This window comes from Lonchura striata, chromosome 2 (assembly GCF_050655825.1).
Source record: "Lonchura striata isolate lonStrDom1 chromosome 2, ASM5065582v1, whole genome shotgun sequence".
Lineage (NCBI taxonomy): Eukaryota > Metazoa > Chordata > Aves > Passeriformes > Estrildidae > Lonchura > Lonchura striata.
This window is the reverse complement of record NC_140704.1, coordinates 107,689,159-107,711,893: the sequence shown is the minus strand read 5'-3', so window position 1 is coordinate 107,711,893 and position 22,735 is coordinate 107,689,159. Positions and strand designations below refer to the sequence as shown.

At 36.6% G+C, this 22,735-nt stretch overlaps 1 protein-coding gene across 1 annotated transcript; it reads right to left on the bottom strand.

Annotated features, from left to right (window-relative positions):
* Positions 1 to 3,866: 3,866 nt before the first annotated feature.
* On the bottom strand, positions 3,867 to 22,174 carry AKAIN1 (A-kinase anchor inhibitor 1). Its single transcript, XM_085571971.1, has 3 exons — positions 22,056 to 22,174; positions 21,943 to 22,021; positions 3,867 to 6,977 (listed from the first exon to the last, which is right to left on the bottom strand). The coding sequence occupies exons 2-3, from the start codon at positions 21,956 to 21,958 to the stop codon at positions 6,787 to 6,789; spliced, it is 207 nt and encodes a 68-aa protein (XP_085428097.1). The 5' UTR covers positions 21,959 to 22,021; positions 22,056 to 22,174; the 3' UTR covers positions 3,867 to 6,786.
* Positions 22,175 to 22,735: the final 561 nt, after the last annotated feature.

Below are 22,735 nucleotides of genomic sequence, written 5' to 3'. Positions count from 1 at the left end.
AATAATCATGTCAATAGCCCCAGATGTAGATATTTGAAAGGGGTGGGGGGAAAAGAAAAGAAAGGAAATAAAAAGTCTTCTAGCCTGCCAGCAGGCAAAATAGATGTTAACCCAATTCCTACCAGGGCAGATGGAGTTGTATAATCTGATTTCCAGGAGTAAGAGATTTTTTCAAGGAAGTAATGTTTTAGTATAGATGATTTTGCATCAGTTTTCACAGCTTCAAAATTCAAATGTGGCAGTGGTTTTATGAGCCTACTTCTGCACACTGCATAGGCACAGGGAAAATTGTTAAAGAACGAAAGATGCAAAAAAACCCCAGAGGGTTTTGCCTAAATCGAGGAAAAATATGTTGCCTCAGATATACAGAGATTAAAACAGAGACTACAGGACTAAACCAATCCTTTTTCTTTCCAAGCATTTTTTCAGATAAAAAAGATTTTAAAAGTGAACTTGAGAGACAAAAGTATGGCCTAATTAAAGAAAAAATAAGCAGAGAAAAAACCCAAAATAACCAAACAGTGGGGGTTAACTTTACCCTGCATAAACAAGTATTTCCTTAAGTTATAAGGAAGAGGGAGAAAGTCTGAAGGCACAAGTCAACTTACAAAAGCAGTGGTCAAGTAACCACTTTGGCCTTGAAGAAAATGTGCTTTTTTGAGGTTACTTACCCTGAAGAGTGGCCTTGAATTTCCAACTTGTTTGAAATGTTTGCTAGTGTACTCTGTTTGTTTTCCTGCCTGGTAGGGAGGTAGTGAACACGGGACACTCAAGGTCTTAACTTTTTCTCTTTTAAATGAAACAAAACTGAACAAAAGACCAACACAGTCCCCCAGAAGGAGGGTCTTGTTTCGCTTCTCTGTCTCATGAAGGAGTACTGCTATCCTGATCATGCAAAAGCCCAGGGTCTTCTGCAAAGTGTTATTCCTAGAGCCTGGCTTGAGATGTTGCTTTCTCATACACTCAACTCCTCTGAGCACAGTGATGTGCAAGCTGTCACCTGACACAGGCACTGATCTTTGAAGCCACCTTTAGCAACCAGAAGGAAGAGTTTATATGCTTCCTGAACTGAAACAGCTCAACACTTGGTTGCATCCCAGTGTCTCAAGTGCTGAGAAAAAATGGAGAATTCGAGGCTTGTGTTCCTTCAGCTGGTTACCAGAAGGAGGTATGACCTGGGTCTGATTTCACAGAATCACAGAATCCTTTAAGTTGGAAAAGATCTCTGAGATTATTGAGTTCAGTCTTTGACCAATCACCTTGTAACTAGTCCATGTTTATTGAACTGTTAATGTTTCTTGACCCTGAAAAGCTATAAAATTGGGAATGATGTGGGGATACACTTGGTTCTTGCACCACTGGTATCTCAGATATCCCTTTTTTGTGAGTCTCCTAATTTAACTAATTTCTGGAAGTGAATACATAAAAATAAAGAAACATGAGGTGAAGAGAAGAGCCACGAAAGCAGCTGAGGACTGAGAGGGTCATTGGTATAAACAGTGCACTCTGACACTCCCTGCAGGTCTCAGTGATCAAAACAGAGGAGAACAAGACTGTCCATTCCAGCCTATAGATTTAGCAAGTGTAATGTTCAGTAAAACAAAGTAGTTACGTAAAAGTATCTATGATTCTGGGAAATATGATGGGAATAATTACAAGATCTGAAAAGTTTTACTACATAAATAAACTTTTTCAGCTGGTGGAGTACTAAGAAAACTATTAGATCGTTAGCAATGTAGATACTAGACCTGAAAGTCTGCTCTTGTACTATAGGGGATAAAAACCAAATCATGTATGTCATCAGCTGAAGTCATCTGGGTCTAATAAACAGTGACAAGTCAGGGCAAACTGTTCCTGGAGCAGCTTTTCCTTGGAAGGAAATATTGAAGATCACTTGGCTAAACTTTATAGGTAAAACCATCAGCCAGTGATAGCAAGGAAGCATTGGCTAACTAAGTTGTCCTCCTTGGAAATAAACACATACAGGGAGATGTGGGAAAGGGCCAATATTTCTCCAATGAGGCAAAGAAGATTTATTATATTCACTCTCCCATTTCTGGAGGCAGATGGCTTTCTACAGTTAGTCTTGTAACTGAGGATTTTTAGAATGAGCTGCTTCATGGGAAAGAAAGGAGGGGCAACAGCATTAGTAGGAATTATGTTTACTAAGCAAATATAAGGCAAGGGCATCTACTGTAGCCACTGAATACAGGAGCTAAACCTTCTGGGATTCACATGCACACAGAAGAGCAGCTAATTCTCTCCATAGGGCAGGAGCAAATTGGCCACCTTGCCAAAAGACACAAATCAAAATCTTCCACAGACACAAGGAGGTAGCATTTAAATCTTCAGAACAATACAGTAATACTCATTTTCTACCTCATATCATAAAGCAAGCAATTACAGTCTTCACTAGCTGGTGTTTCTAAATGGGGTTCAACTCTCAAAACACACGTGGAATATTTTCCTTAAAACTATCAGGAGTGTGTTACTCTAACATTTTAGAATCAGCTTAGAATAGTCGGGTTCAGTTTCCAGCCTATGTAAGAGTTAATTTTTCTCTCTTTCTGTGCAAGTTCTAAATTGAGCTACTGTCATAGTGCGTGTGAATGATTCATGATGATTTGCCCCATGTGGTCTTCTGCTAGAGGTAACTGAGGGAGAAAAAAGCAAGCCACAAAAATGCCAACACAAGTCCCACACAAACTCCCTTTTCTTTAGAACATCATTTGTTGTTACTCATCTTTAGTGAAAGAAAAGATGAAAACCACACTAAAATGGAACATGTAGCACCACAGAGGTTCTAATGAAACCCAAACTATAAATGTGAACTATTGTTGTTTTAGTATTTAAACTAGCAAGCTCATATAACAAAATCCAAGTAGGAAGTCACTGGAGGAAAAATGATGAGAAAAGAAAAGCTGCTTATGTTAATTAAACAAAGAAAATCTGCCTGTCAGACAAGAACAGCTTAGAGGCAAATGAATTTAAAATATGTATCTATTTCTTGGTGTTCTCTGAGCACACAGATAATATATGTGCTCACCCATTCAGTCTTAGGGATTAAAGAAATCACTGGGCATGTTGACTAAATCCAGGGAAGATAATCTTTAAAAACAAAAGTTCACAACCTGTTGTTATGAATGAAGTTCTGGAAGCAAAGAATAGAGATCTTGCTTATACTTGTTTTGAACAGCAGGACATATCACAAATTAAAAACCTATTCCCCAAAATGGGGAAAAAGATTCTGCCAGACCTTACCATGAGGCTCCAATGTCTAATGAAGAGAAAACCCATTTAATCAGGTTCCATCAATACTGCTGCTCACTCCTTACTGAAGCAGTGAAGAAGACATTTACCAGTAGTTCAGGTTCTCCCCCCAACTCCCACAAACTGTTTTGGCAACTTGATCCCTGTGTGGCAGGAACCCATTGCAAAAAATTACGTTATGTCAAGAGTCAGGTTTTCATTAATTTAATTTCTTCTAAGACCTGAGTGGATAACCAAGGGAATGGGTGAATCCCATATACTTTCAAGAATTCATTTTACTTTCTTTTATATTTTCCACTAATTGGAATTAAATTTTTTTTTTTTTTTTTTTTTTTTTTAGAAAAGCCTTCAGTAATTACATATTAACTGTGTATTTGACATAGGCACACATTTAAAGAACAACTGCAACATATTTCATGGTAATCATATTGAGAATAGTTACATAGCAATTTTATATACTTACCATTGTAGACATACTATAATCTGAGACACTTAAAAAATATCACCAGAAAAAAAAATCATACATTATTTGAGTAGAGTCAGTAAGACTTCTAAATGATTGTTTGCTATTGAATAAACATCCAAGAATTTACAACTTGTGTTATCACAGAATGCTTCTTTATTTTTCTGAAATGATAAAATTAATATGGCTGTTTCCAAGTCACAGTTGTTGGTTTTATTTATTTTAGAGTAGGAATTTCCAGTGTAATCACACAGGACCAAAAGCTTGATGTACAGTGGCATTTAGTAATCTGTTACAACATCCTGCTGTGGCCATGTGAATCTCCATTTAGGCATTGCTGCTTTATTAACCTTACAAAGAAGAGTGCAATATGGTAATAAAATTGTTATAATCATCCCGAATGACAACATAGCAAGCATAGTACAGGTTAGCCACACACACGATTCCTCTGTTCTTCTGGAGTTGTGATAAATATAATTTCACATATTTGTACAATATTTCACTTACCACTATAAGTGTTAATAAGTGGTGAGTTTTTTTTAAATACTTATAGATACCTTTTTGATTGCCTTATATTTCTAAGATATGTACTTTTTTTGTGCTGAATTATGCATTCATTGCTACAAACCCCATGAGCATACATTACTTCATGAGATTGTCTAGTAAGCATATAACAAGCCAAGGCTTCCAACTGCTTTTGATTTTCCAAGATATCAGACTTCTGATGGCATTGGTATTCTGACAATGATGGATATGACTATTAAACAGTTGAGTAATAAATAATGTGCCTAAAAGGACAGTAGCAAAGGGACAGTAAAGGGGTATTGTAGAAGCACACAGAGGGAGGAGGAGTGGAATAGGCTCATATGAAGCAGTGGCAAAAGCCCAGATTCACTGGTTTTTGAAATTCTTCTTTTGCCAAAATGATTAATTAAAAAAAAAATACATACAAAAAAACAGTTTCAAAACTATATGAACGTTATTAACATAATTATCAGTAACAAAAAGAAAACAAAACACGAAACAAAACCAACAAAAAAACCCCACCCAATTAAAATCAAAAACCCCAAACCCAAACATATTTCAAAGGCCTGGGGACAAAAAGCATTAAAAAAGTAAAATAATTTCAAAGAAGTTGAGATGTTCTATATCTCTTCTTCCTGCAGCATTGTGAGTCCATGGCAAACACCATTTTGCACCACAGAGTCTCTCCAACAGGTTTGCTTTCTCTCATCCACCAGACTGCTCATCAGCCTCAGAACTGAGCCTTTATTCATGATCAGTTTTCTTAGGCTCTCAGAGGGCAAAAATGCAAAGAGTGCTTAGAAAAGAGTTACCTCCCAAACAAAGGTGAACTGGTGAAAAAGCTAATGGTAAAAAAAAATTACTATTACAAAAAACACATACATGCCTCAAGACCCAACTATTTTCAGGTTTCAAAGTTCACTTGACTAAAAATTCACCCAGTGTCTACAGAAGTGGGCCATCTGTGTACTTGCAATCCAGGTCAGTTTTCATTACTAGATTATTTGGAACACTTTCAATCATGTTGAATTCCTCTTTACATTTTTAAGTGAAAGAAGATTGAGCTAAATCACTATCTCGTATGAGTCAGTGCTGTTAAATTAAATAAAAAAAAGAAACCAAGCAGATTACAAAGACGTAATATTACAGTATGTGGTTATTCATGACTAAGCCTCTATCCAGGAGAAGGAATTCCAAAATTGTCTAACACAAGCAATAGGACACAGTAATAGCCAATTATTTAACCCACAGTCTCTTTGAGGATCATCTAACTGAGTAGAAAAGCCATTAAGAAAGTTTTTCAGGGCATCTTCATCTTTGTATTTCCAGATGTATACTACAGGAATCCATTTGAAGCAGAGCTACAAGCCATTTCTAGAATTAAATATACTGTTATTCATTTCAGATGTATATTAGTGCAATCATCATTACACAAAGGGAGCATAAAAGTGAAGGGTACATTTATTTAATTTTTATTTTCAGAAACATCATGGATTTCTTCAGCTATATAGAGCAGTTGAAAGGATAAGCTCTGTATTACCAGCCTCATGCTGTGCTATTTAATTTGAATCTTTGTAACAACTGCAAATATCTAACGTCACTTTACACCCAGCAGGTGAGAAATACCTACCATGACAGAATTCAGATACTGTATATTTTCATCCTTAAAGATATTAATATATTCAACTTCCTTTTTTTAAAGACACTTCAGTCTTCACTTTCTGTAAATCAAGACCCAGCAAAGTTGCAAAACTGGAGCAAAGGCTGGCCATCTCCTTATCTTCGCACCAGTTCCTTTTCTTTCAATATCAAGAAAATTAAAAAGAATAGTTGAGGCACAAGTGATTTTTATGCAGAAGTATAGAAGTATTTCAATAAGTAGACTAAAACTTCAGTATTTAACTTCTTTTAAAAAAAGACAAAGATCATAGATATATGATCATAGTCATAGATCACAGTCACTGCAGTCTTAATGATTGCCTTTTTTTTCCCCAAGATGAAAAAATAAACTGGTTCACAGAATTTACCAAATCCACTTTATACTGCCTTTAGTTCATGTCTAATCAAAGCAAAATACAAGCCCATGTTTCAAGGGAGCCTGAAAGCATTCTGCTACACCTAAAAATAAATTATTTCTTCAGTGAAGACAACTTCAGTGAACCCAGTAATTCAGAGAAGAGTTCATCCAGCTGAACTGACGTAAATTTTGCACGCAGAACTTAGCATGAAAGTGCACTGGCAACAAGCTTTTGAGAATAAGCTCATATATTATAAGACCTTGTGCTTGAAACTACTTTTACAGCTATGGTTATTTTTTCTGTTAAGAGGCACTGCATAAATATGGAGTCATTCATCTAATGCACTTAATATTTCTCAGATAAGGACTATTGCAGTTTTACTTTATGTCTAGGTGTGACAATACTTTGGTTTGCTTTACAGCAGTAGCATTGCACTAGCAATACAGCTGATACTAAAGAGAAGGCTGAAAACACTTGCAGACTGGAGTTGAAAAATCCCAATCAGCTCCCTTATTTCTTTTCATGCTTCTTGGTAAGTTTTCCTCTTTCTAGTTGGAGGCTTGTACCAGTGTTTGTTCGCTTCTCCTTTTGCTGGCTCTCCTGGGAAACTTGTTGCACTGCTCGGAGGATAGCAGTCTGCACAATCTGCTTGCTGGCAATCTGCAGCTTAACTTCATCTTGCTCTGTCCCTGGCTTCTCACCTGCCAGAACCAAACAAAACAGAAAGGGAACTAAGAATCTGGGGCTAGTCCATGAAAACATGAAGGGCAGAAAAAGAGGAGGTGGGGAACAAAATCACAGTGTGACTGGGGACAGTTTATTACATAGGAAATCTGCCAATACTGAAGAAGATGAATTAGTGTGGAAAGTGCTTATGCGTGCTCAGCACTACAGGACTGAATGAAGGGGGAGATTTTGAGTCATACATCTCAATTACCCACTCCCCAGCACTGGGGACAGCTGTGACTTCACAGCTGAAACAAGAACAGATGTGTTATGCAGTAAGACAGGAAAGGAAGGTTTCCTCATGCAGCTGTGATTCACATCCATTTTGACTTGAGCTATGCTTCTGGATAGGGAATTGGACTATATTTTGCAAGCCTGACATGTACTTCCTCACCACCACATAGAAAAAAAACCCAAAGTTTCATTAACATTTCTTTTTACTTTTACTTCAGATTGAAAGCCCTCATCCATCAAATCCCAGTTGACTTCAAGGTACAAGATTTTGTTTAGTGCAGTTTATTAACTCTTAGATAGATTTTCAAAAATATCTGCAAAACATTAAGAAATGCTCAGATTGCTGTAGGTAAAACAGATAACATTTTCTATGGCAACCTGTCAAATACATATTTTTACGTGAACTTCCTTGTTTGGCTAAAGTGTTAAAATCTGGAGAAAAATGAAGCAATGTAGTATGACTACTGACATCTGGTAATGAAGAAAAGTAGTTTATGTTGAGGTTTCTCTTTAGAAGTATTTTGACTACTAACATAAGTGGCAATTTGGATAGAAAAGAATGTCTGTAATGGTAACAGCTGATACTGATTAAAAAATAATTCTGACACACTTATTGGTATATAGGACATCAGTTGCTAATTGAAAGGCTTAGACTAGGTGCTACTGACATCACTAGATTTGATTTTAAAGTTTTTAAAGATACTCATCTCAGTTCTTTCTTAGTTGACTGTTATGCTCAAGTATTTCTTTACTTAGGATTTGTAGTTAACTCTCTGTTTTAATTACATATATTAAGAATTGTGTCCTGAGAGAAATCAGAGTAAATTAAAGATCAGGTGCTTTTATGAGAGATGCATATCTGAAATTGTGATTAATTCCCAGTGTTACATTTTTTTTTTTTTTTTTCCCAAGGAAACTTGAAAAACATAGAAAGAAAAGAAGTTCCTTAGGGAATATGCTATATGCTTGAGAGAAGAGACAAGGTCCTGGACCTGGGTCAAAATAATGCCTGATGTCAATGCAGACTGGGTTGTGAATTTATTACCAGCAGATTTTTGGAGAAGTTCTTGGGGATACTGGTAGACAAAAAGCTGGAAAAGAGATGGCTTGTAACCCAGAAATGTATGCTGGTCTTTACAAAAAAAGCATGGCCAGGAGCAAAGGGAGGTGATTCTACCCCTGTGTTCAGCTCCTGTCAGACTCTGGTGTACTGTGTCCAGGCCTGGAGTACTCATCACTGTAAAGACAAGTAAGAGGTTAAAACCTGTGAAAACACAGAAAAGTGTTTTAAACTTGAAGACCTGACTGAAAAAATCACTTGAATTCTTGGCACAGTCAGCTTCCCTGATTCAGTTTTTTCCATTCCTCAGCACTTGAAACAGTGTAGTTTTGGATGGAATTAAATGTTACTTAACAGATAGAGTATAGCTAGTTCTTTACTACTCAAATATGAACTCACATTTTATCACACAATGAATTAGTCTTCTTGCTTGGCTGAAAAAGATCAGTCAACACATCTGATGCTCAGAAGATAACGTATTAACAAAAGCAGGGATAAACATGAAATTCTTAATAATAATGAATATGTTGGAATAGACAATGAGGTACTATGAAATGTAAAAAATTTGCTAATCCTCAAAGCCACAAACCCCCAGAATTTATCATTAAAACATACTGTCATTGAGCACATTGCTGTTGAAAATTACTGTTTGCTCTCCTTAGGATCCTTTGTTATTTATTTGGTCTTTCCCAATTAATCTGATGTTTAAATATTATTATTTTAGAAAGGTCATCCATAGCAACAGTCAGTTGAAAAAAAAAAGAAATTTCTAGTGAACTTCTCCCTGAGCTTTTCAGTTATTTATTCAAGAGCAAAACCTGTCTGAAAGCACCATACAGATAAGTGAGATGTAGATTATGTCTGCTCAGCTCTAACTCATTAGATGATTCTTTATTTGCTGAGATAACCAAGAACAGAGAACCCAAAACCTCTGGATTACCTCTGCCCATCTTCTGAGGGTTCAGGTATGCACAGAAAAGAAATGAAGCAGCTTGAATAAACTGAATTAATATTTGTGTAAAATAGTTAGGATGATAGCAAGCCAGATAGCAAGAGATAATTGGCTTCAGACACAGAGAGAATCAAAGCTGCTGGCCTGGGGTGATGTGAACAATGAGCCCATTGGCAGATTGCGTGAACCATGTAAATTAGAAACCAAGTAAAAATGATAGTTATTTTGGAGAGTGATATCTGACACTGTGTTTGACCCAGGTATGAGCCTGTGTTGGGACCATTATTCATAGGAGCTGGACTGCCAGAAATTTCAAGCAGTCAAAAACATATGTCCAGCTCCCCTGGGTATATGGTATCTATTACAGCTGGTCCAACAGGACAGGATCTAGATGGCAAGTGGTTCTAGATGACACTGCTTGAGTAGGAGTTGGACAAGATGACCTTTAGAGGTCCCTTCCAAACACAAACCTACTCAATTTCTGTGATTTTAGCTGGTTAGGCTGTGATAAATCACAACTTTTCTGCTTCCTGAATGAATAAACAGCAAAATCCCAAAAAACTATCCCCAAAACATCCTCTTCCTCCAATTATTCATTTCAAGGAAAGCATTTGGCTAGTTGTTTTCTGAGAAGCTCATTTTTTATTGATACACTGGACCTACTCTGAGCAAGAAGAAAGGAAAGCAGAGATGACTCATACAAGAATCCTAAAGGGGCTGAGCTGGAGCATATCTGTGTCCACCTTGCTGAAATACAGACTGCTGTGGACATCCAGGCAGAAATCTGAGTGCCTATAGAATTAATTAGGCACTTTAAGAACTGCACATTTTCAGTCAAGTGAATAAAAAGGCATAGCTCCTAATGGCTAAGTGTTTGGCATTTAGCTAATCAAAATGAGAGTTACTAGGATGATAAAATACACTTAATTTTTATCTACCATTTTTTAAGATTTGAAACATAACTGTTAAGTTAAAATTCCATGAAAAATATGAAGTACTTAATTTGAAGTAATTTCTGGGGAAAACTGGAATAACCAGAAACACATGCTGCCTATTAGTTTTCCTTCTCTGAAGACTAAATTTTTCTCTTGAAAAGTTAGAAAATCTTTACTTGTTCTCTGTCTTTGGATCATACCCAGCATCCCAATTCTGTAAATAGAGAACTGAAATATGTGGGTTAAGGGATGTTAAATACAAGGCAGCAACTTTATCAACAACACATGATGAAGTCTCTTTAGCATGTTTTTATTACCTTGTGCTACTCTCAGTAATTTTATGCCAACTAACTCAGCAGATGAAAAGTAACTTTTAAACACTGGTCTGGTTCTGCAATCCAAAATACAATTTGAGAGATCCAAAAAACATCAAAATCTTGGACTGACTGCAGGAATCAGTCACATATTCCACTTCTACCTAAAATTAGTGGCATGTATCAGTGCCTTGAAACTGGCTTGCTTAAGGATGTTCCCCATGAAGGGAAGTATGGCAGAAGTTTGGAAAAAGATTAAAAATATTTGAATTAAATTCCCAGTATTCAATTAATATAACTAGTATTAGTTTAAGGCCAAGAACTCCTTGTGTATAAAACTTGACATCCTCTGAGATGTTTCTACACTATTTAATATTCTAAAAAGGTATACATGGAAAAAAATAACTACAGAGAAAAAGCATTTAGAGATCAAATGTTTATGAAATTCACTCTGGTTGCAGATGAGCCTTTTCTCATTTTTACACTTCACTTTCTTCAAAGTATCCTGAATCACTTCCTTTCCAGCTTGCAATCAAAGTAGTCTCCCATACTTGCTGTTGATATCCCCTGGAGCTATTTCCTTTCAGCTAGCTAGAAGTTAAATTTATTACACTTTTATAGAAACTCCTAGTAAATAACACTCAGTAATGGGTAATATGTTTGAATCAATAGCTAAGCTCCCTACTGTATATTTTCTTAGGATTGTTTGGAATATTATCATGAAGGTAAGATATGACAGGCATGATCTTGTGAAGATGCAAAATCCACCAATCCCAGATCCATCAATCCCAGATCCACCAATGCTATCAATACACAGTGGGGAGTCAGAGACCTTTATATTCATCCTTCCTCAAAGCTTGTAACATTTATTCTTCCTATAGGTTGTATAAACCACTTTGAACTTTAACTGTATCTAAAAATAAGAATATAAATCATATTACCCTAAACAAACTTCTGACCAAATTAAAACTCAGAATTATGCATAATGTGTTGCCCTGTTAGCTACAATTTAAATTTATGCAACAATTTTGAAGCTGAAAGAGCCAAGAAGTAAATACATTTTTCTTCAAAATTACATAAGAGAAGCGGGTATAGTCTTTAACTAAAAACTTACCATTAGTTTTAGCAGTATATTGCTTTGGATTGCAATAATTAATGATTTTTCTTTTCTGCAGCACTGCAACACTAGAATTAATTTTTAAATAAAAAGTATTGTTACTATTATTATTAGTTCAAGGAAAATACTGATATCTGGAAAATCTAATCTCAATTCTATTGAAAATTCTTACTGTAATTTTTATAACCCACCTGATAGTACTAATGATAATTTTAAATGGATTAAAAGTATAAATAGACAAGACCATGATGATTAGACTTCATCAGAAGGTCCAGTGTGGATGCACGGGAGCTGTGTATACAGCAAAAAGCTGCATATACAGCAAAAAGCTGAATGTTATTATGTAAATTGTGTTTATGAACCACAGATATTGAAAAACCTTAGAGAATCTGGCAGGTTTGTAATGACATCATGTATGTGTGAATGTTGCAATAATTAACAGTAACATTCTTTGCATCAACATTGATATTCTTCTACAAGAAACCATGTTCAGTTCTTTAGCTTCCCTTTGTCATTAGGCAGTAATGCATCTCTCCATCTTGTTGGCCACAGCATGGAAGCTCCAGGTGAGCCTCCTCTGGTGAATATTTTGTAACTTGTGAATTGGTTAAAAAATCTCCTTCTTTGATTTGCTTTAGAGGTTGGTGCTGGTATGAGTGTTTGCCCCTCTAAGTTCCCACAGTGCTGGGATTTCAGCACAAGAAACCAAATTTGAGGAAGAGATTCACAATCAGGAAATGTTGATGAGTCATGTTAATTACATCCAGAATGAATGAACATGGCAATCAGCCAGGGCTGAAGACTTTCCAACACATGTGCACAAACCAACTTTGCACATGAGAGTCATTAAACTATTTTACAGAATTAGAAGCCAAATTTGTCTCAATGTCAGTAATGATGCCAGCTCAGAGATCTCATTACAAGGTCTTACAATGAAGGTGCAAATTTAATATTAAAAAAAAATAAAAGAAAGAAGTAATAAATGTATTCTTAACTGCACTAGAGTTAATTCTGTCCAGTACCATTTCTCATGCTCTAAAATAGAGCCCAGTGAGGTCCTGACTAATAGCTGTCAAGCATCAGGAGGCAATACTCACCCTGATTCCTTGAAAAAGAAGAGAGGATACTGAATATATCAGAAATGCCAGAAGTACCTTAATGTAGGATCCTGTGTTTTTCCAATTTCCTGATATGCTGTGTGCAGGGGATTGCCACATTGACTTTCCCTAGAAAAGTTAAGGTTCAGTTCAGGTTTATTTTCTGCCCTAACCTCACTCCCAATTCCTGCTATCCAACCAGCATGGAAGAGGAACTGTATAATGAAGGGGGGCAGCACAGACCACTTTGCTCTTCAAAATAAATTTTAAGAATGAAGCTGGAATAACTCTGCTCTGAATACAAATGGAGGAGGAATATAAGTGCAGAAGAGAAGAGCAGAAATGCAGATAAGCTGTCTCAAAGTAAATACTAATATCTACAGAGCAATACTTCATTATACTTTTTTATTCAGACATTAGCTATATATCTCAGCTCAGGTTTTGTAATTTTTTCCCACTGAGTTTTTACTATTTCTTAAGAGATAAGAATCCTCTTTGTCTATTTGTTTCTTTTTTTTTTTTTTTGCTATATAAATCTATCTTTTTACCGACTCCAGCAAGTTATTCCATACTATTTGAAATATGCTAGTGAGACTTAATTTTTTTTAGATTAAGAGATTGCTGAGACCTATCTATTCTTAAGCATTTTTTCAATGTTTTATTAAGATTTCTTGCCATAGTTCAATAATATAACTAAAAGAAGATCATACACTTCAATCTATATATTTTCTAGGTATTTTCACATATAGGAATAAATTCACTCCTTCAGGACTGCATCTTTCAGCTGTGAAGACTGAACATAGTTCAAAATACCAGTCACTGACAATTGTGCCAAAAATGTGATATGCAGATTTTGGTCCCAAAAGGAATATTTCTGGATTCAATACTGTAAACTAAGATTAATTTAACAGAATTTTTGAGTCTTAGGCTGCAGTTTAGTGTATTAAAAAGAAGATATTCCCTAAAGAGCATCTGGGACCAGCTGCTTCAAAGTTAATGAAAAATTTATATTCTCTTCATCTGCACAATTTTCCTACTTCTTTTAGAGAACACATTTCAAATACTAAAATAAGAAACCTCTCTACACCAAAAACTGTGATTCTTCCAAGGTAGGAGAGGTCCAGTGGCACAGACACAGGTGACCCATATCATAGAATCATAGATTGGTTTGGGTTGGAAGGGAGTTTAAAGAACATCTAATTCTAACCCCCTGCCCTGGGGCAGCCAGAACCTCTCTAGGCAACTTTTTTCTGTACCTCACCATCCTCATAGTGAAGAATTTCTTCCTAATATCTAATCTAAACCTTCCCTCTTTTAGTTTAATACCCTTCCCCTTTGTTTTATCACTATCTGCCCATGTAAAGAGTCACTCTCCCTCTTTTTTATAAGTCCTTTATATGCACTGGAAGGTCCCTGCATGTCTCCCCAGTGTCTTCCCTTCTCCAAGCTGAACAACCCCAACTCTCTCAAACTGCCTTCATTGGAGAAGTGCTCCAGCCCTCTGTTCATCTTTTTTTCCTCTTCTCTGAGCCCACTCTAACAGGTCCATGCCCTTCTTGTGTTGAGGATGCCAGATGCAGTACTACAGGTTGGGATCTCACCAGAGTGGAGTAGGGGAACCACCTCCCTTGACCTGCTGGGCACACTGCTTTTGATGTAGCCCAGGATTTGGTTGGGTTTCGGGGCTGTAAGTGCACATTGCTGGCTCACATCCAGTTTTTCATCCACCAGTACCCCAAGGCCTTCTCATCATGGCTGCTTTCAATGAGTTCTTCTCCCAGTCTGTGCTCATCTCTGGAATTGCCTCAACCCATGTGCAGTACTTTGCACTTGGACTTGTTGAACTTTATGAGGTCCTCAAGTTTTTCCAGGTCCCTCTGGACAGCATCCCATTCTTCTGCTGGGCCAACTGCACAGCTCAGCTTCATGTCATCTGCAAACTCACAGAGGGTGCACTCAGTCCCACTGCCTGTGTCCTTGATGAAGGTATCAAAGTGCACCACTCCCAAGGCAGGGCCCTGAATGACATCACTCATCATCTGACCCCCCTCTGATTTCTATTTTCTACAGTTCAGGTGCTCAGAGATTCCTATCTAAAAAGAAAATATTAAGCACAGAAATCTGCATAACATTTATGTAGGTCTTCTGAATCTGTATCAAAACCCTCATTTTGATCCCCATCGAAAAACAGCTTTTGTTTTAGAAGACTTACAATTTACACCACAGTAGAGCATAAGCAAAGCGCAAGTTTTCAACGGGAGTTTATTTTGCTAGCTGCTGTGTTTGTAGTTCTACAACTTTTTGTGGGTTTTGGTCTTAAAGAACTATGTAGAGGTTAATTAAATTTTGCAATATCTGAACCTGCTTTGTTATTTTAAGTGTAAAAAATAGAGGAAAAGGTTACATAACCTGTAAAAACCCAGCAAACATTCTGCTCTAGCCAGTGAAAACATCCTGCTACATTTTACATATATTTTAATTTATACCAGATTATTCTGAGTCAAAAATTGTCTGGCCAAATGTTAGGTGAAGAGAGCTCTTCTCTAGCTCTAAAATAAACCCCAAACCCCATAATAAAACCACCCAGGAAAAACATCATCTCCCCCAAAAAAGCCGTAAATTTGCAAATGCACAGCAGTACAGAAAAAAAAAAAGTCAATTTATTGTAGAATTTGAATGGAGTATGAAAGCTGTAAATACAGCTATTAGCAACTGAGACTGAGATTATATATTCTTATTTATTTATTAATTTGTATTTGTATATGTAGAATCTCAGAATTACAGAATATGCTGAGTTGGAGGGCACCCATCAGGATCATTGGGTCCAACTCCTGCCCTGTTTAGGACAATCCACAAGAGTCACACCATGTGCCTGAGAGTGCTGTCCAAATACCTTTGAACCATGTCAGGCTTGGTGCCGTGACCATTTCCCTGGGGAAATACACATTTCCCTTGGGTATATACACATGCAATTATATACACAAAGTCATGACAGAAAGTAAATCAAAGGCTATATAAACCTAAAAGAGCAAAACCCATTTTTGGTATTTTTAATTTCATAGCTGTAATCTTGACAGAATCTCCCTACAACAGGATGGCATCACTTGTTGTTTTCCACTCTTGGAACTGATTCTCTCTCTTCCCAGAGAAATATTTTCTTCTATATTAAGAAAACTTACTTCAAGACAAAATGTAATATCAATCTTCAGGTATTTAACAGAATTGTTAATAAATATGCAACCCCTCTGTACTGATACCTGAGTGGATTCACTGCCCAAAGACAGAAAATACAGGGTTGGTTATTCTATCAAATATACATACTACAAAATGAAGCAAACGTAAGTAATCCACAGGAGGTTATGTCTGCCTCACCACTAGTGAAATGCCTGAGTAGAACATGGCTCAATTTACTTCTTCAGGCAAAAAAAATTCAAATTCTTGAAGGAAGGAAGACAGCATCTCCTGGAAACACAACTACAGGATTTGCAAGGGCAGACAACAGCAACACAGAGCTCACCTCCCCTGACTTCCATGGCAAGGCACTCTAAAGGAACCTGAAGCAAATTAAGGCTATTCAGGTCAGCTTTTCATTTCTGCTAACATCAGTAAAAACTCTGTTCCAATTGACATCCACTAAAGTTCTGTAGAATCTTTAAAGTTATTATGTAAAAAACATGATGCAGATGGCCAACTGATAGTCAAAAACTTCACAAAAGCAATAAATAAATTTAAATGCATTGTTTGTGCATTATTTTTACTTAACCTACTATTTGTAAGACAATGTATTATATCCTTAAAAAATCTTCAACAGACAAGTTTGGAGGTATATGAAAAAATCTATCTTTCCCTGTATTTTACTGTAAGGGCATTAATTTCCATTAGCACAATAAAACTTATAAGATTGGAATGATACTATTTATGTCTGTACAAGAAAACAATTCACCTGCAAGAATAATGACTTGGACGAACAAACTCTAGAGGTCAGTGTAACTCATTCCTTTTCTACATTCATGATTTGACTTTCCTGTTCAATAAACAGTTCCAGTAAGGACGTTAATAAGGACTATATCACTTATTACCACTATCCCCCAACTATGAACAACTCCTTTAATATAGGCCATACACAGCCACTGTGATAACAAAATTCTTCTCACACCTAACCTGAATAGGGTTCAATCCTGAGACAGCAAAGTGAAAGGTGACAGCCTCACTTATTAAAGACTTCAGTTCTGTTAAAAATTATTTGAAAAAATAAATTCTGTGCCATTTTCAAACACCATGTTTATTTGTACTTTAAAGAAAGATTGTACCTAGGACTGTTGATTATTTTCTTAACTTACTCATTTCATCACATTTCTGAATATCTATGTGAAATTTCTTTAACTTCACCAATGAGGTCTGCTAGTGGAGTTTCACAGCAGGGGAAAGATCAATGTGTCACTGGGAAAAGGTCAGCACATGAAGCATTTTTCTTCAGCAAAAGAGAATAAGGAATTTCCTCCTATATGATTTCTTCCTACCAGGTGGCAAACATTGAACTACTGTTGAGAGCTGTAAATGCTTTCAGACACTTTTGAGCAGCAACTGGCCTCCATACTCACTACCAGCCATAACAAATACTGGACAAAACTTCCATTATATGACTGCATGAGGTTGGCAAATAGTTTTGTTTTTCACTTTCAAATTATGTCTTACACATGGACTTTATCAACATGAAGCTATCAAATAAGAATCCTATATGTATACACTTTTACATTTTTTTTATTAAAGATTTTTGGGGGGGACTGCAGAACTTAGAGCATTAGCAGAATGTAGCATAGCAGTTAATAAGGACAAGGACTGTGTCCTGCCTTGTTCTCATGGATGAAAGACACTCCATAACTGAGTGCCAGAGTACCACAGTCAGCACAAACACTGGAGATATCCCACAACAGGGTACCTTTGAAGAAGTTATTGATAGCAATTTTTGCATTCATGAACAGGCCCTTCCATATGGTATTGACCTGGGTATTGTGGTCAGGAATCTGCAATAGTACCTGTAGCACTATAATAAAAAAAAAAAAAAATTATGTCAAGAAATTTCACATCTTCACATTCTGCAACACAACAGGTTGTTGTTATCCCAGCTTTTCCACTGGAGAAGATCAGGACTATTCAGACCAGTAAGAACATCTGTTTCTGTATGCAGCTGCTATGTCTTCAATTGCAGTGTAATGAGATTCCTAAAATGTTTGGTACAGGATGCATTTCTGATCTTCAGTGTCATTATACAAGTCTGCAATGTTGCTCCCAGCTTAAAAATGTTAAGAACAGCTGTGCTGATGAAAAGCTTGTTGAAAGCCTACTGGTGTTGCTGTTGCACGAAAAAGGCGCTGAGCTATGAACATTCTGACTTCTCTGATGTCTATCTTTAAACTTTGTGTTCACACATTTTTTTAAACACAAAAATATTGATACAAAAATTAATTCTATATCCTCCTTCTTTTAGAACTATAGGGTGTTGAGTAAAGCATCTGAGTTTCTAGTTATAGAGAAACTGTCAGGTAAAAGGTATTCTTCAAATTACACTGACAAATGACAAGATTAACCTGAAAGATGAAATAACACAATTCAAAGCAGACCTAAGCTTAAGAAAGGGAGTGTTTGACCTGAAACAACCTGTCAGTGTAAATATTCCAATCTTTCTTGAGGTATTCAGTTTAAAATTATTCATTTCTAAAATAAACTATGCCAATAAACAAACAAATAAACAAGAAACAAAAAAAAAAATTCACAGCTTTGTACTGGATGAAACAATTATGGCCTGCAGTGATGAGACTCTATTATTTGGTTATTTTATTTATGGCTTTACAGAGTAGGAGTAAGACATAAATGTTTGAGTGATTTGTGCAAAATAGCATCAGAAAAAAAAGTCTTGAAGCATGAAAAACACCTTTGTATTGTGTTTGTTCAGACAAATCATAAGTAAAGAGTATTTTTTTAATCTTTGCATTAGGAAAGCATTTTGGAAATGAAAAGAAGCAAGAAATATGCCCAAGGTAATTTTGGAAAAGTAAAAGTCTGCAAAAAACCTACTTTGATTGTCAACATTTAAAGTTACTGTTAAATCTGGTAAATGCTGATATTGGAAGTGATCACATCTTTGTAAACTGATGATCTGCTATCAGCAGAAAACTTGCTGCATAACATAATTTTTACTAATGTGTTAGAACAAATAAATTGTTTAATACCTCTTCATTTCCTACCTCACAATAGGATATATTTAATCTGTAGAATTATTTATAGTTACCAATATTTTATTAATCTGGCAGTGATATTTTTAAAAATTCTGTAATACACTCTCTTCTAAGGAAAATTTTTAAAAAATTTCATAAGATCTGCCAATTGAAAATTATTACTACTCTCTGCTTTTTGATCTAATCCTTGAAATTTCATGCTTCTCTACTGCAGTTTTATATGCACATCCATCCTAACATGAAATTTAAAATAATACACTGTTATTTACTTCTCAAACTGCCTAAAGTATTTCAGTTCAGGAAAAGTAAAGAAACTAAACCTTGTAATGCATAGCTTGTATGAATTTAATGTATCATGCACCCATTCTAAGGACAGCACAACATGTGTGAATTATCCAAGAAAATGAATGCCCAGGCATCTCACAGAGTTTGGACTGTATTTCCTATACATCAGCACATCATTAATCAATCAACACAAGACAGCGTAATGAATCCCCAGTCAAATTAAACCAAGAAAAGAAAAAATGCACCCTTAATTCCTTTTCTGGAACAGTCTCAATGTTAATTTCCAGAGGGATGGAAAATATTAATAAATGAAGAAAATTAAGAATACAGTTTGTATACGTACAAATAGCAGTACACTGTCTAAAATGAGCAAGGAGGTCTTATTTTGGCATGGAATACTGGCCATTTTATAATATTTTTTCTATCTACCTATCTCAATAATCGCTAGGCTTCTTTGGAGGTTTTTAGTTTTGTGCTACTTTGTTGTGTTATTTTTTCAACATACGAGATGTAAGTTTTAGGGAGTTGATGATTAACAGCAAAGTATGTATTCAGTAAATAGTCAGCAAAGGCTTCACCTTTTTAGAAGTTATTTAAACTTGATAAGCTGCTTCTACTTATTAGTTTATAAATATAGCCTATTAATTCAGAGTTCTGAAATAACATATCCAAGACCTTAAGAAAAAGACCATTATCTTATTCATCTGCAAAATCTTATCTTTGTTGTCAGGTAAACTGCTTTCATATTTTTTGTTTCTGGAAGAGAATTTCCTCTTGATTGTTATTTTGTTTTCTTTTTTCTATCCCATCCCAGAAGTTTATCAGTCTGAGCCTAACAACTTACAGTTAGATAAATTTTTACTTGCTCTGCCTTCACACCCCAGCAAATAAATGGAACAGAAAATGAGGTCATTCATCATAGTGAGATAAAATCAGAAAGTTGACTGAAGAAATGAAAGTCAGTTTCTTATTAGACTTATAGTATTTTTATATCATATGGCCTTAAGTACTATGAAGATGCTGAAGATGCTAAAGATGCATAAACCTCTTTTCTTCTTTTTTTTTTTTTTTTTTAATATATATTCTGAAGAGATAATGCCAGGGTAGAGCTGATTTATAGGGAAGAAATGCAATGTAAAACTGGAATCTACTCAGGCTTACTCTGTTTGAACCCAATAGATTATTTTATCATCTCTTTTACAAATTCCCATTTAGTTGCTCTATGTATTTTATGACAACATTTATAAGGAGACCATAGTCTTTTCTTTGAGTAAAGGAAAACTGAAGAATGACTATATAAAACAGTTTTGGAAAAAATTATTTTTTTTTCCATCTGTGGATTAGAGTTGTGAAAAGAACAATTAATGCAACTATTAATGAGCTTTGGGGTTTGTTCTTTGTCAACCTTTAGAGAAAAAACATGCATGTTTTCATTATTTTAGCAGTAATCTCTTTCTAAAGTATTCCAGTCCCACAGAGCATTTTAAAAAACTTGTACAGTTAATGGTGACAGTGGTACAGACAAAAGGAGTTCAGGAAAGAACTAATACTGAAAAATATATCACAAAAAGCAGTGGATGATTCTATTGAGATAAATAACTTGCTCCTAATTTCAGAACATGATGTAAACATGAACATATGAAATTGGAGAGCAACCAGGCAGTTAAATAGACAAAATTAATGAGATTATTGAAAAGAGACACTATTTTTTCAAAAAATGAAACTGAATTGAGTTAGCAAAGTCAGTCCCAAGATTTTTTTTTTTGAGTATGAAAGATTTTTTATATGAAAGTTTTTTTATATAAAAGTTTTTTAATATGAAAGCTTTTGGATTTTTACCCTTTCAGAGATTGGATATAGAATTTCACGGAAGATAAAACTTCTGTTATCTTTGCAAAACAAAGGTATTAATTGTTATTAATTGTCACCGTTCACTTTCTCTTTTCTATTGACCCACTATTTTACTGAACGTTATACATCTTTAATGAAGTTATTTTCAAGTCATGTCCTTACAGAAGATATTACGCAGGACTTACAATTACACCCTGGAGCTACTGGGCCTCTCGTTACTCTCATCCTTTTCTGAACAACCAACTGCCTATTTCCAAGCAGAATGTATCAAATCAAATTTCAAATTGGTTATTTTATGGGTTAACACAAAAGTATACTATGCACTACAGATTCTGCACTCTTATACAGTTAGATCTCACATTAGACATGAACTGCTGAAATCTTCAATTTTATTCCAGTAAAAACTGGACTAATCAAACTTTCTGTTCTCTTTCATTCAAACACTTATCTTGTTTTGAGGGAGAGGAAAGAGGAAATAAAATTTGTAAATTATCTCCATGAGTTTCAGGGATGGTCAAATTGACAGCCACTATTGTGGGTGCAGAAGGGGACTCACTCTCCAGTTACTGAAAGGCCACATCCCCCTTCATGACCCTTTAAGGCAGTCTGACAAGCACAGCACCCTGCAGACTTCTATAGGAGGCTCCTGTCCCTGGTGAGAACCACAGGGGTGACCCTCATAACCTTTGGATCCACAGCTAAAGAAATCCTAAGCTAAAGCACCTCCTTTGAACCTACCTGCCTCTGCCTGCTGGCAGCTCTGCCTCACCCACTACCCACTCCCCACAGCAGCTCTCTGGCACGGCCGGGGCCTTCTTGCAAAGCTACCCAGCTGGGATCAGGATGCAGCTGCCCTTACCTGGAGCGAAAACCATGGTGCCGCCCGGGCAGCGCGGCTCAGCACCTCGGACAGCTCGCGGCCCTGCTGGGATCAGCACCTCGGACAGCTCGCGGCCCTGCTGGGATCAGCACCCGGACGTCCTCCGGCTCTCCTGGGATCAGCACCACGGACAGCGCCCGTCCCGCCGGGCTCGGCACCTCGGACAGCGCCCGGCCGCGCACGGCGGCGGAGGCGGCCGCGGTCCCTCCCTCCACTATGCGGCGGGGCGGGGAAGGGGCCGGGGCGCCCGCACGGACACACACACACGCACACACACGCACACACACACTCTCTCTCTCCCCCGCTGTCTCCACCAGGGAACCATCATTCCCATAACTCCTACCCCTGAAGTGGCAGCAGAGATAAGGGCAAAAAGGAGAAAGGCAACAGCAATCTGCCCGGCAGGGAGACTGGCTTATTACCAATTACCCCTCTCCACAACAGTCCCACTGCCTGACATTTTGGGGTGCGCTGCTTTCACTGCAAGCCGACACCACTGGTAGTAGGATTCAGCAACACTGTACTTTGTCACAGCATTTTTGCTTGCAAAAGCTCAGATGCTGAGGAATTTATACTCTGATTTCACAGGCCCGTTAACCCAGCTGTACCAAACAGCAGAACTTTAGGAGGCAACATGAATATTTTGGCATATAAAAGATGACATCAAAGCAAAACAGTAAAGAAAATAATGAATAGTAATAAAATAAAGATGATGAGGGTCAAAAGCAAATGACTACTTAAAATTTCCTACCATCTTTTATGTTTCAGGTTT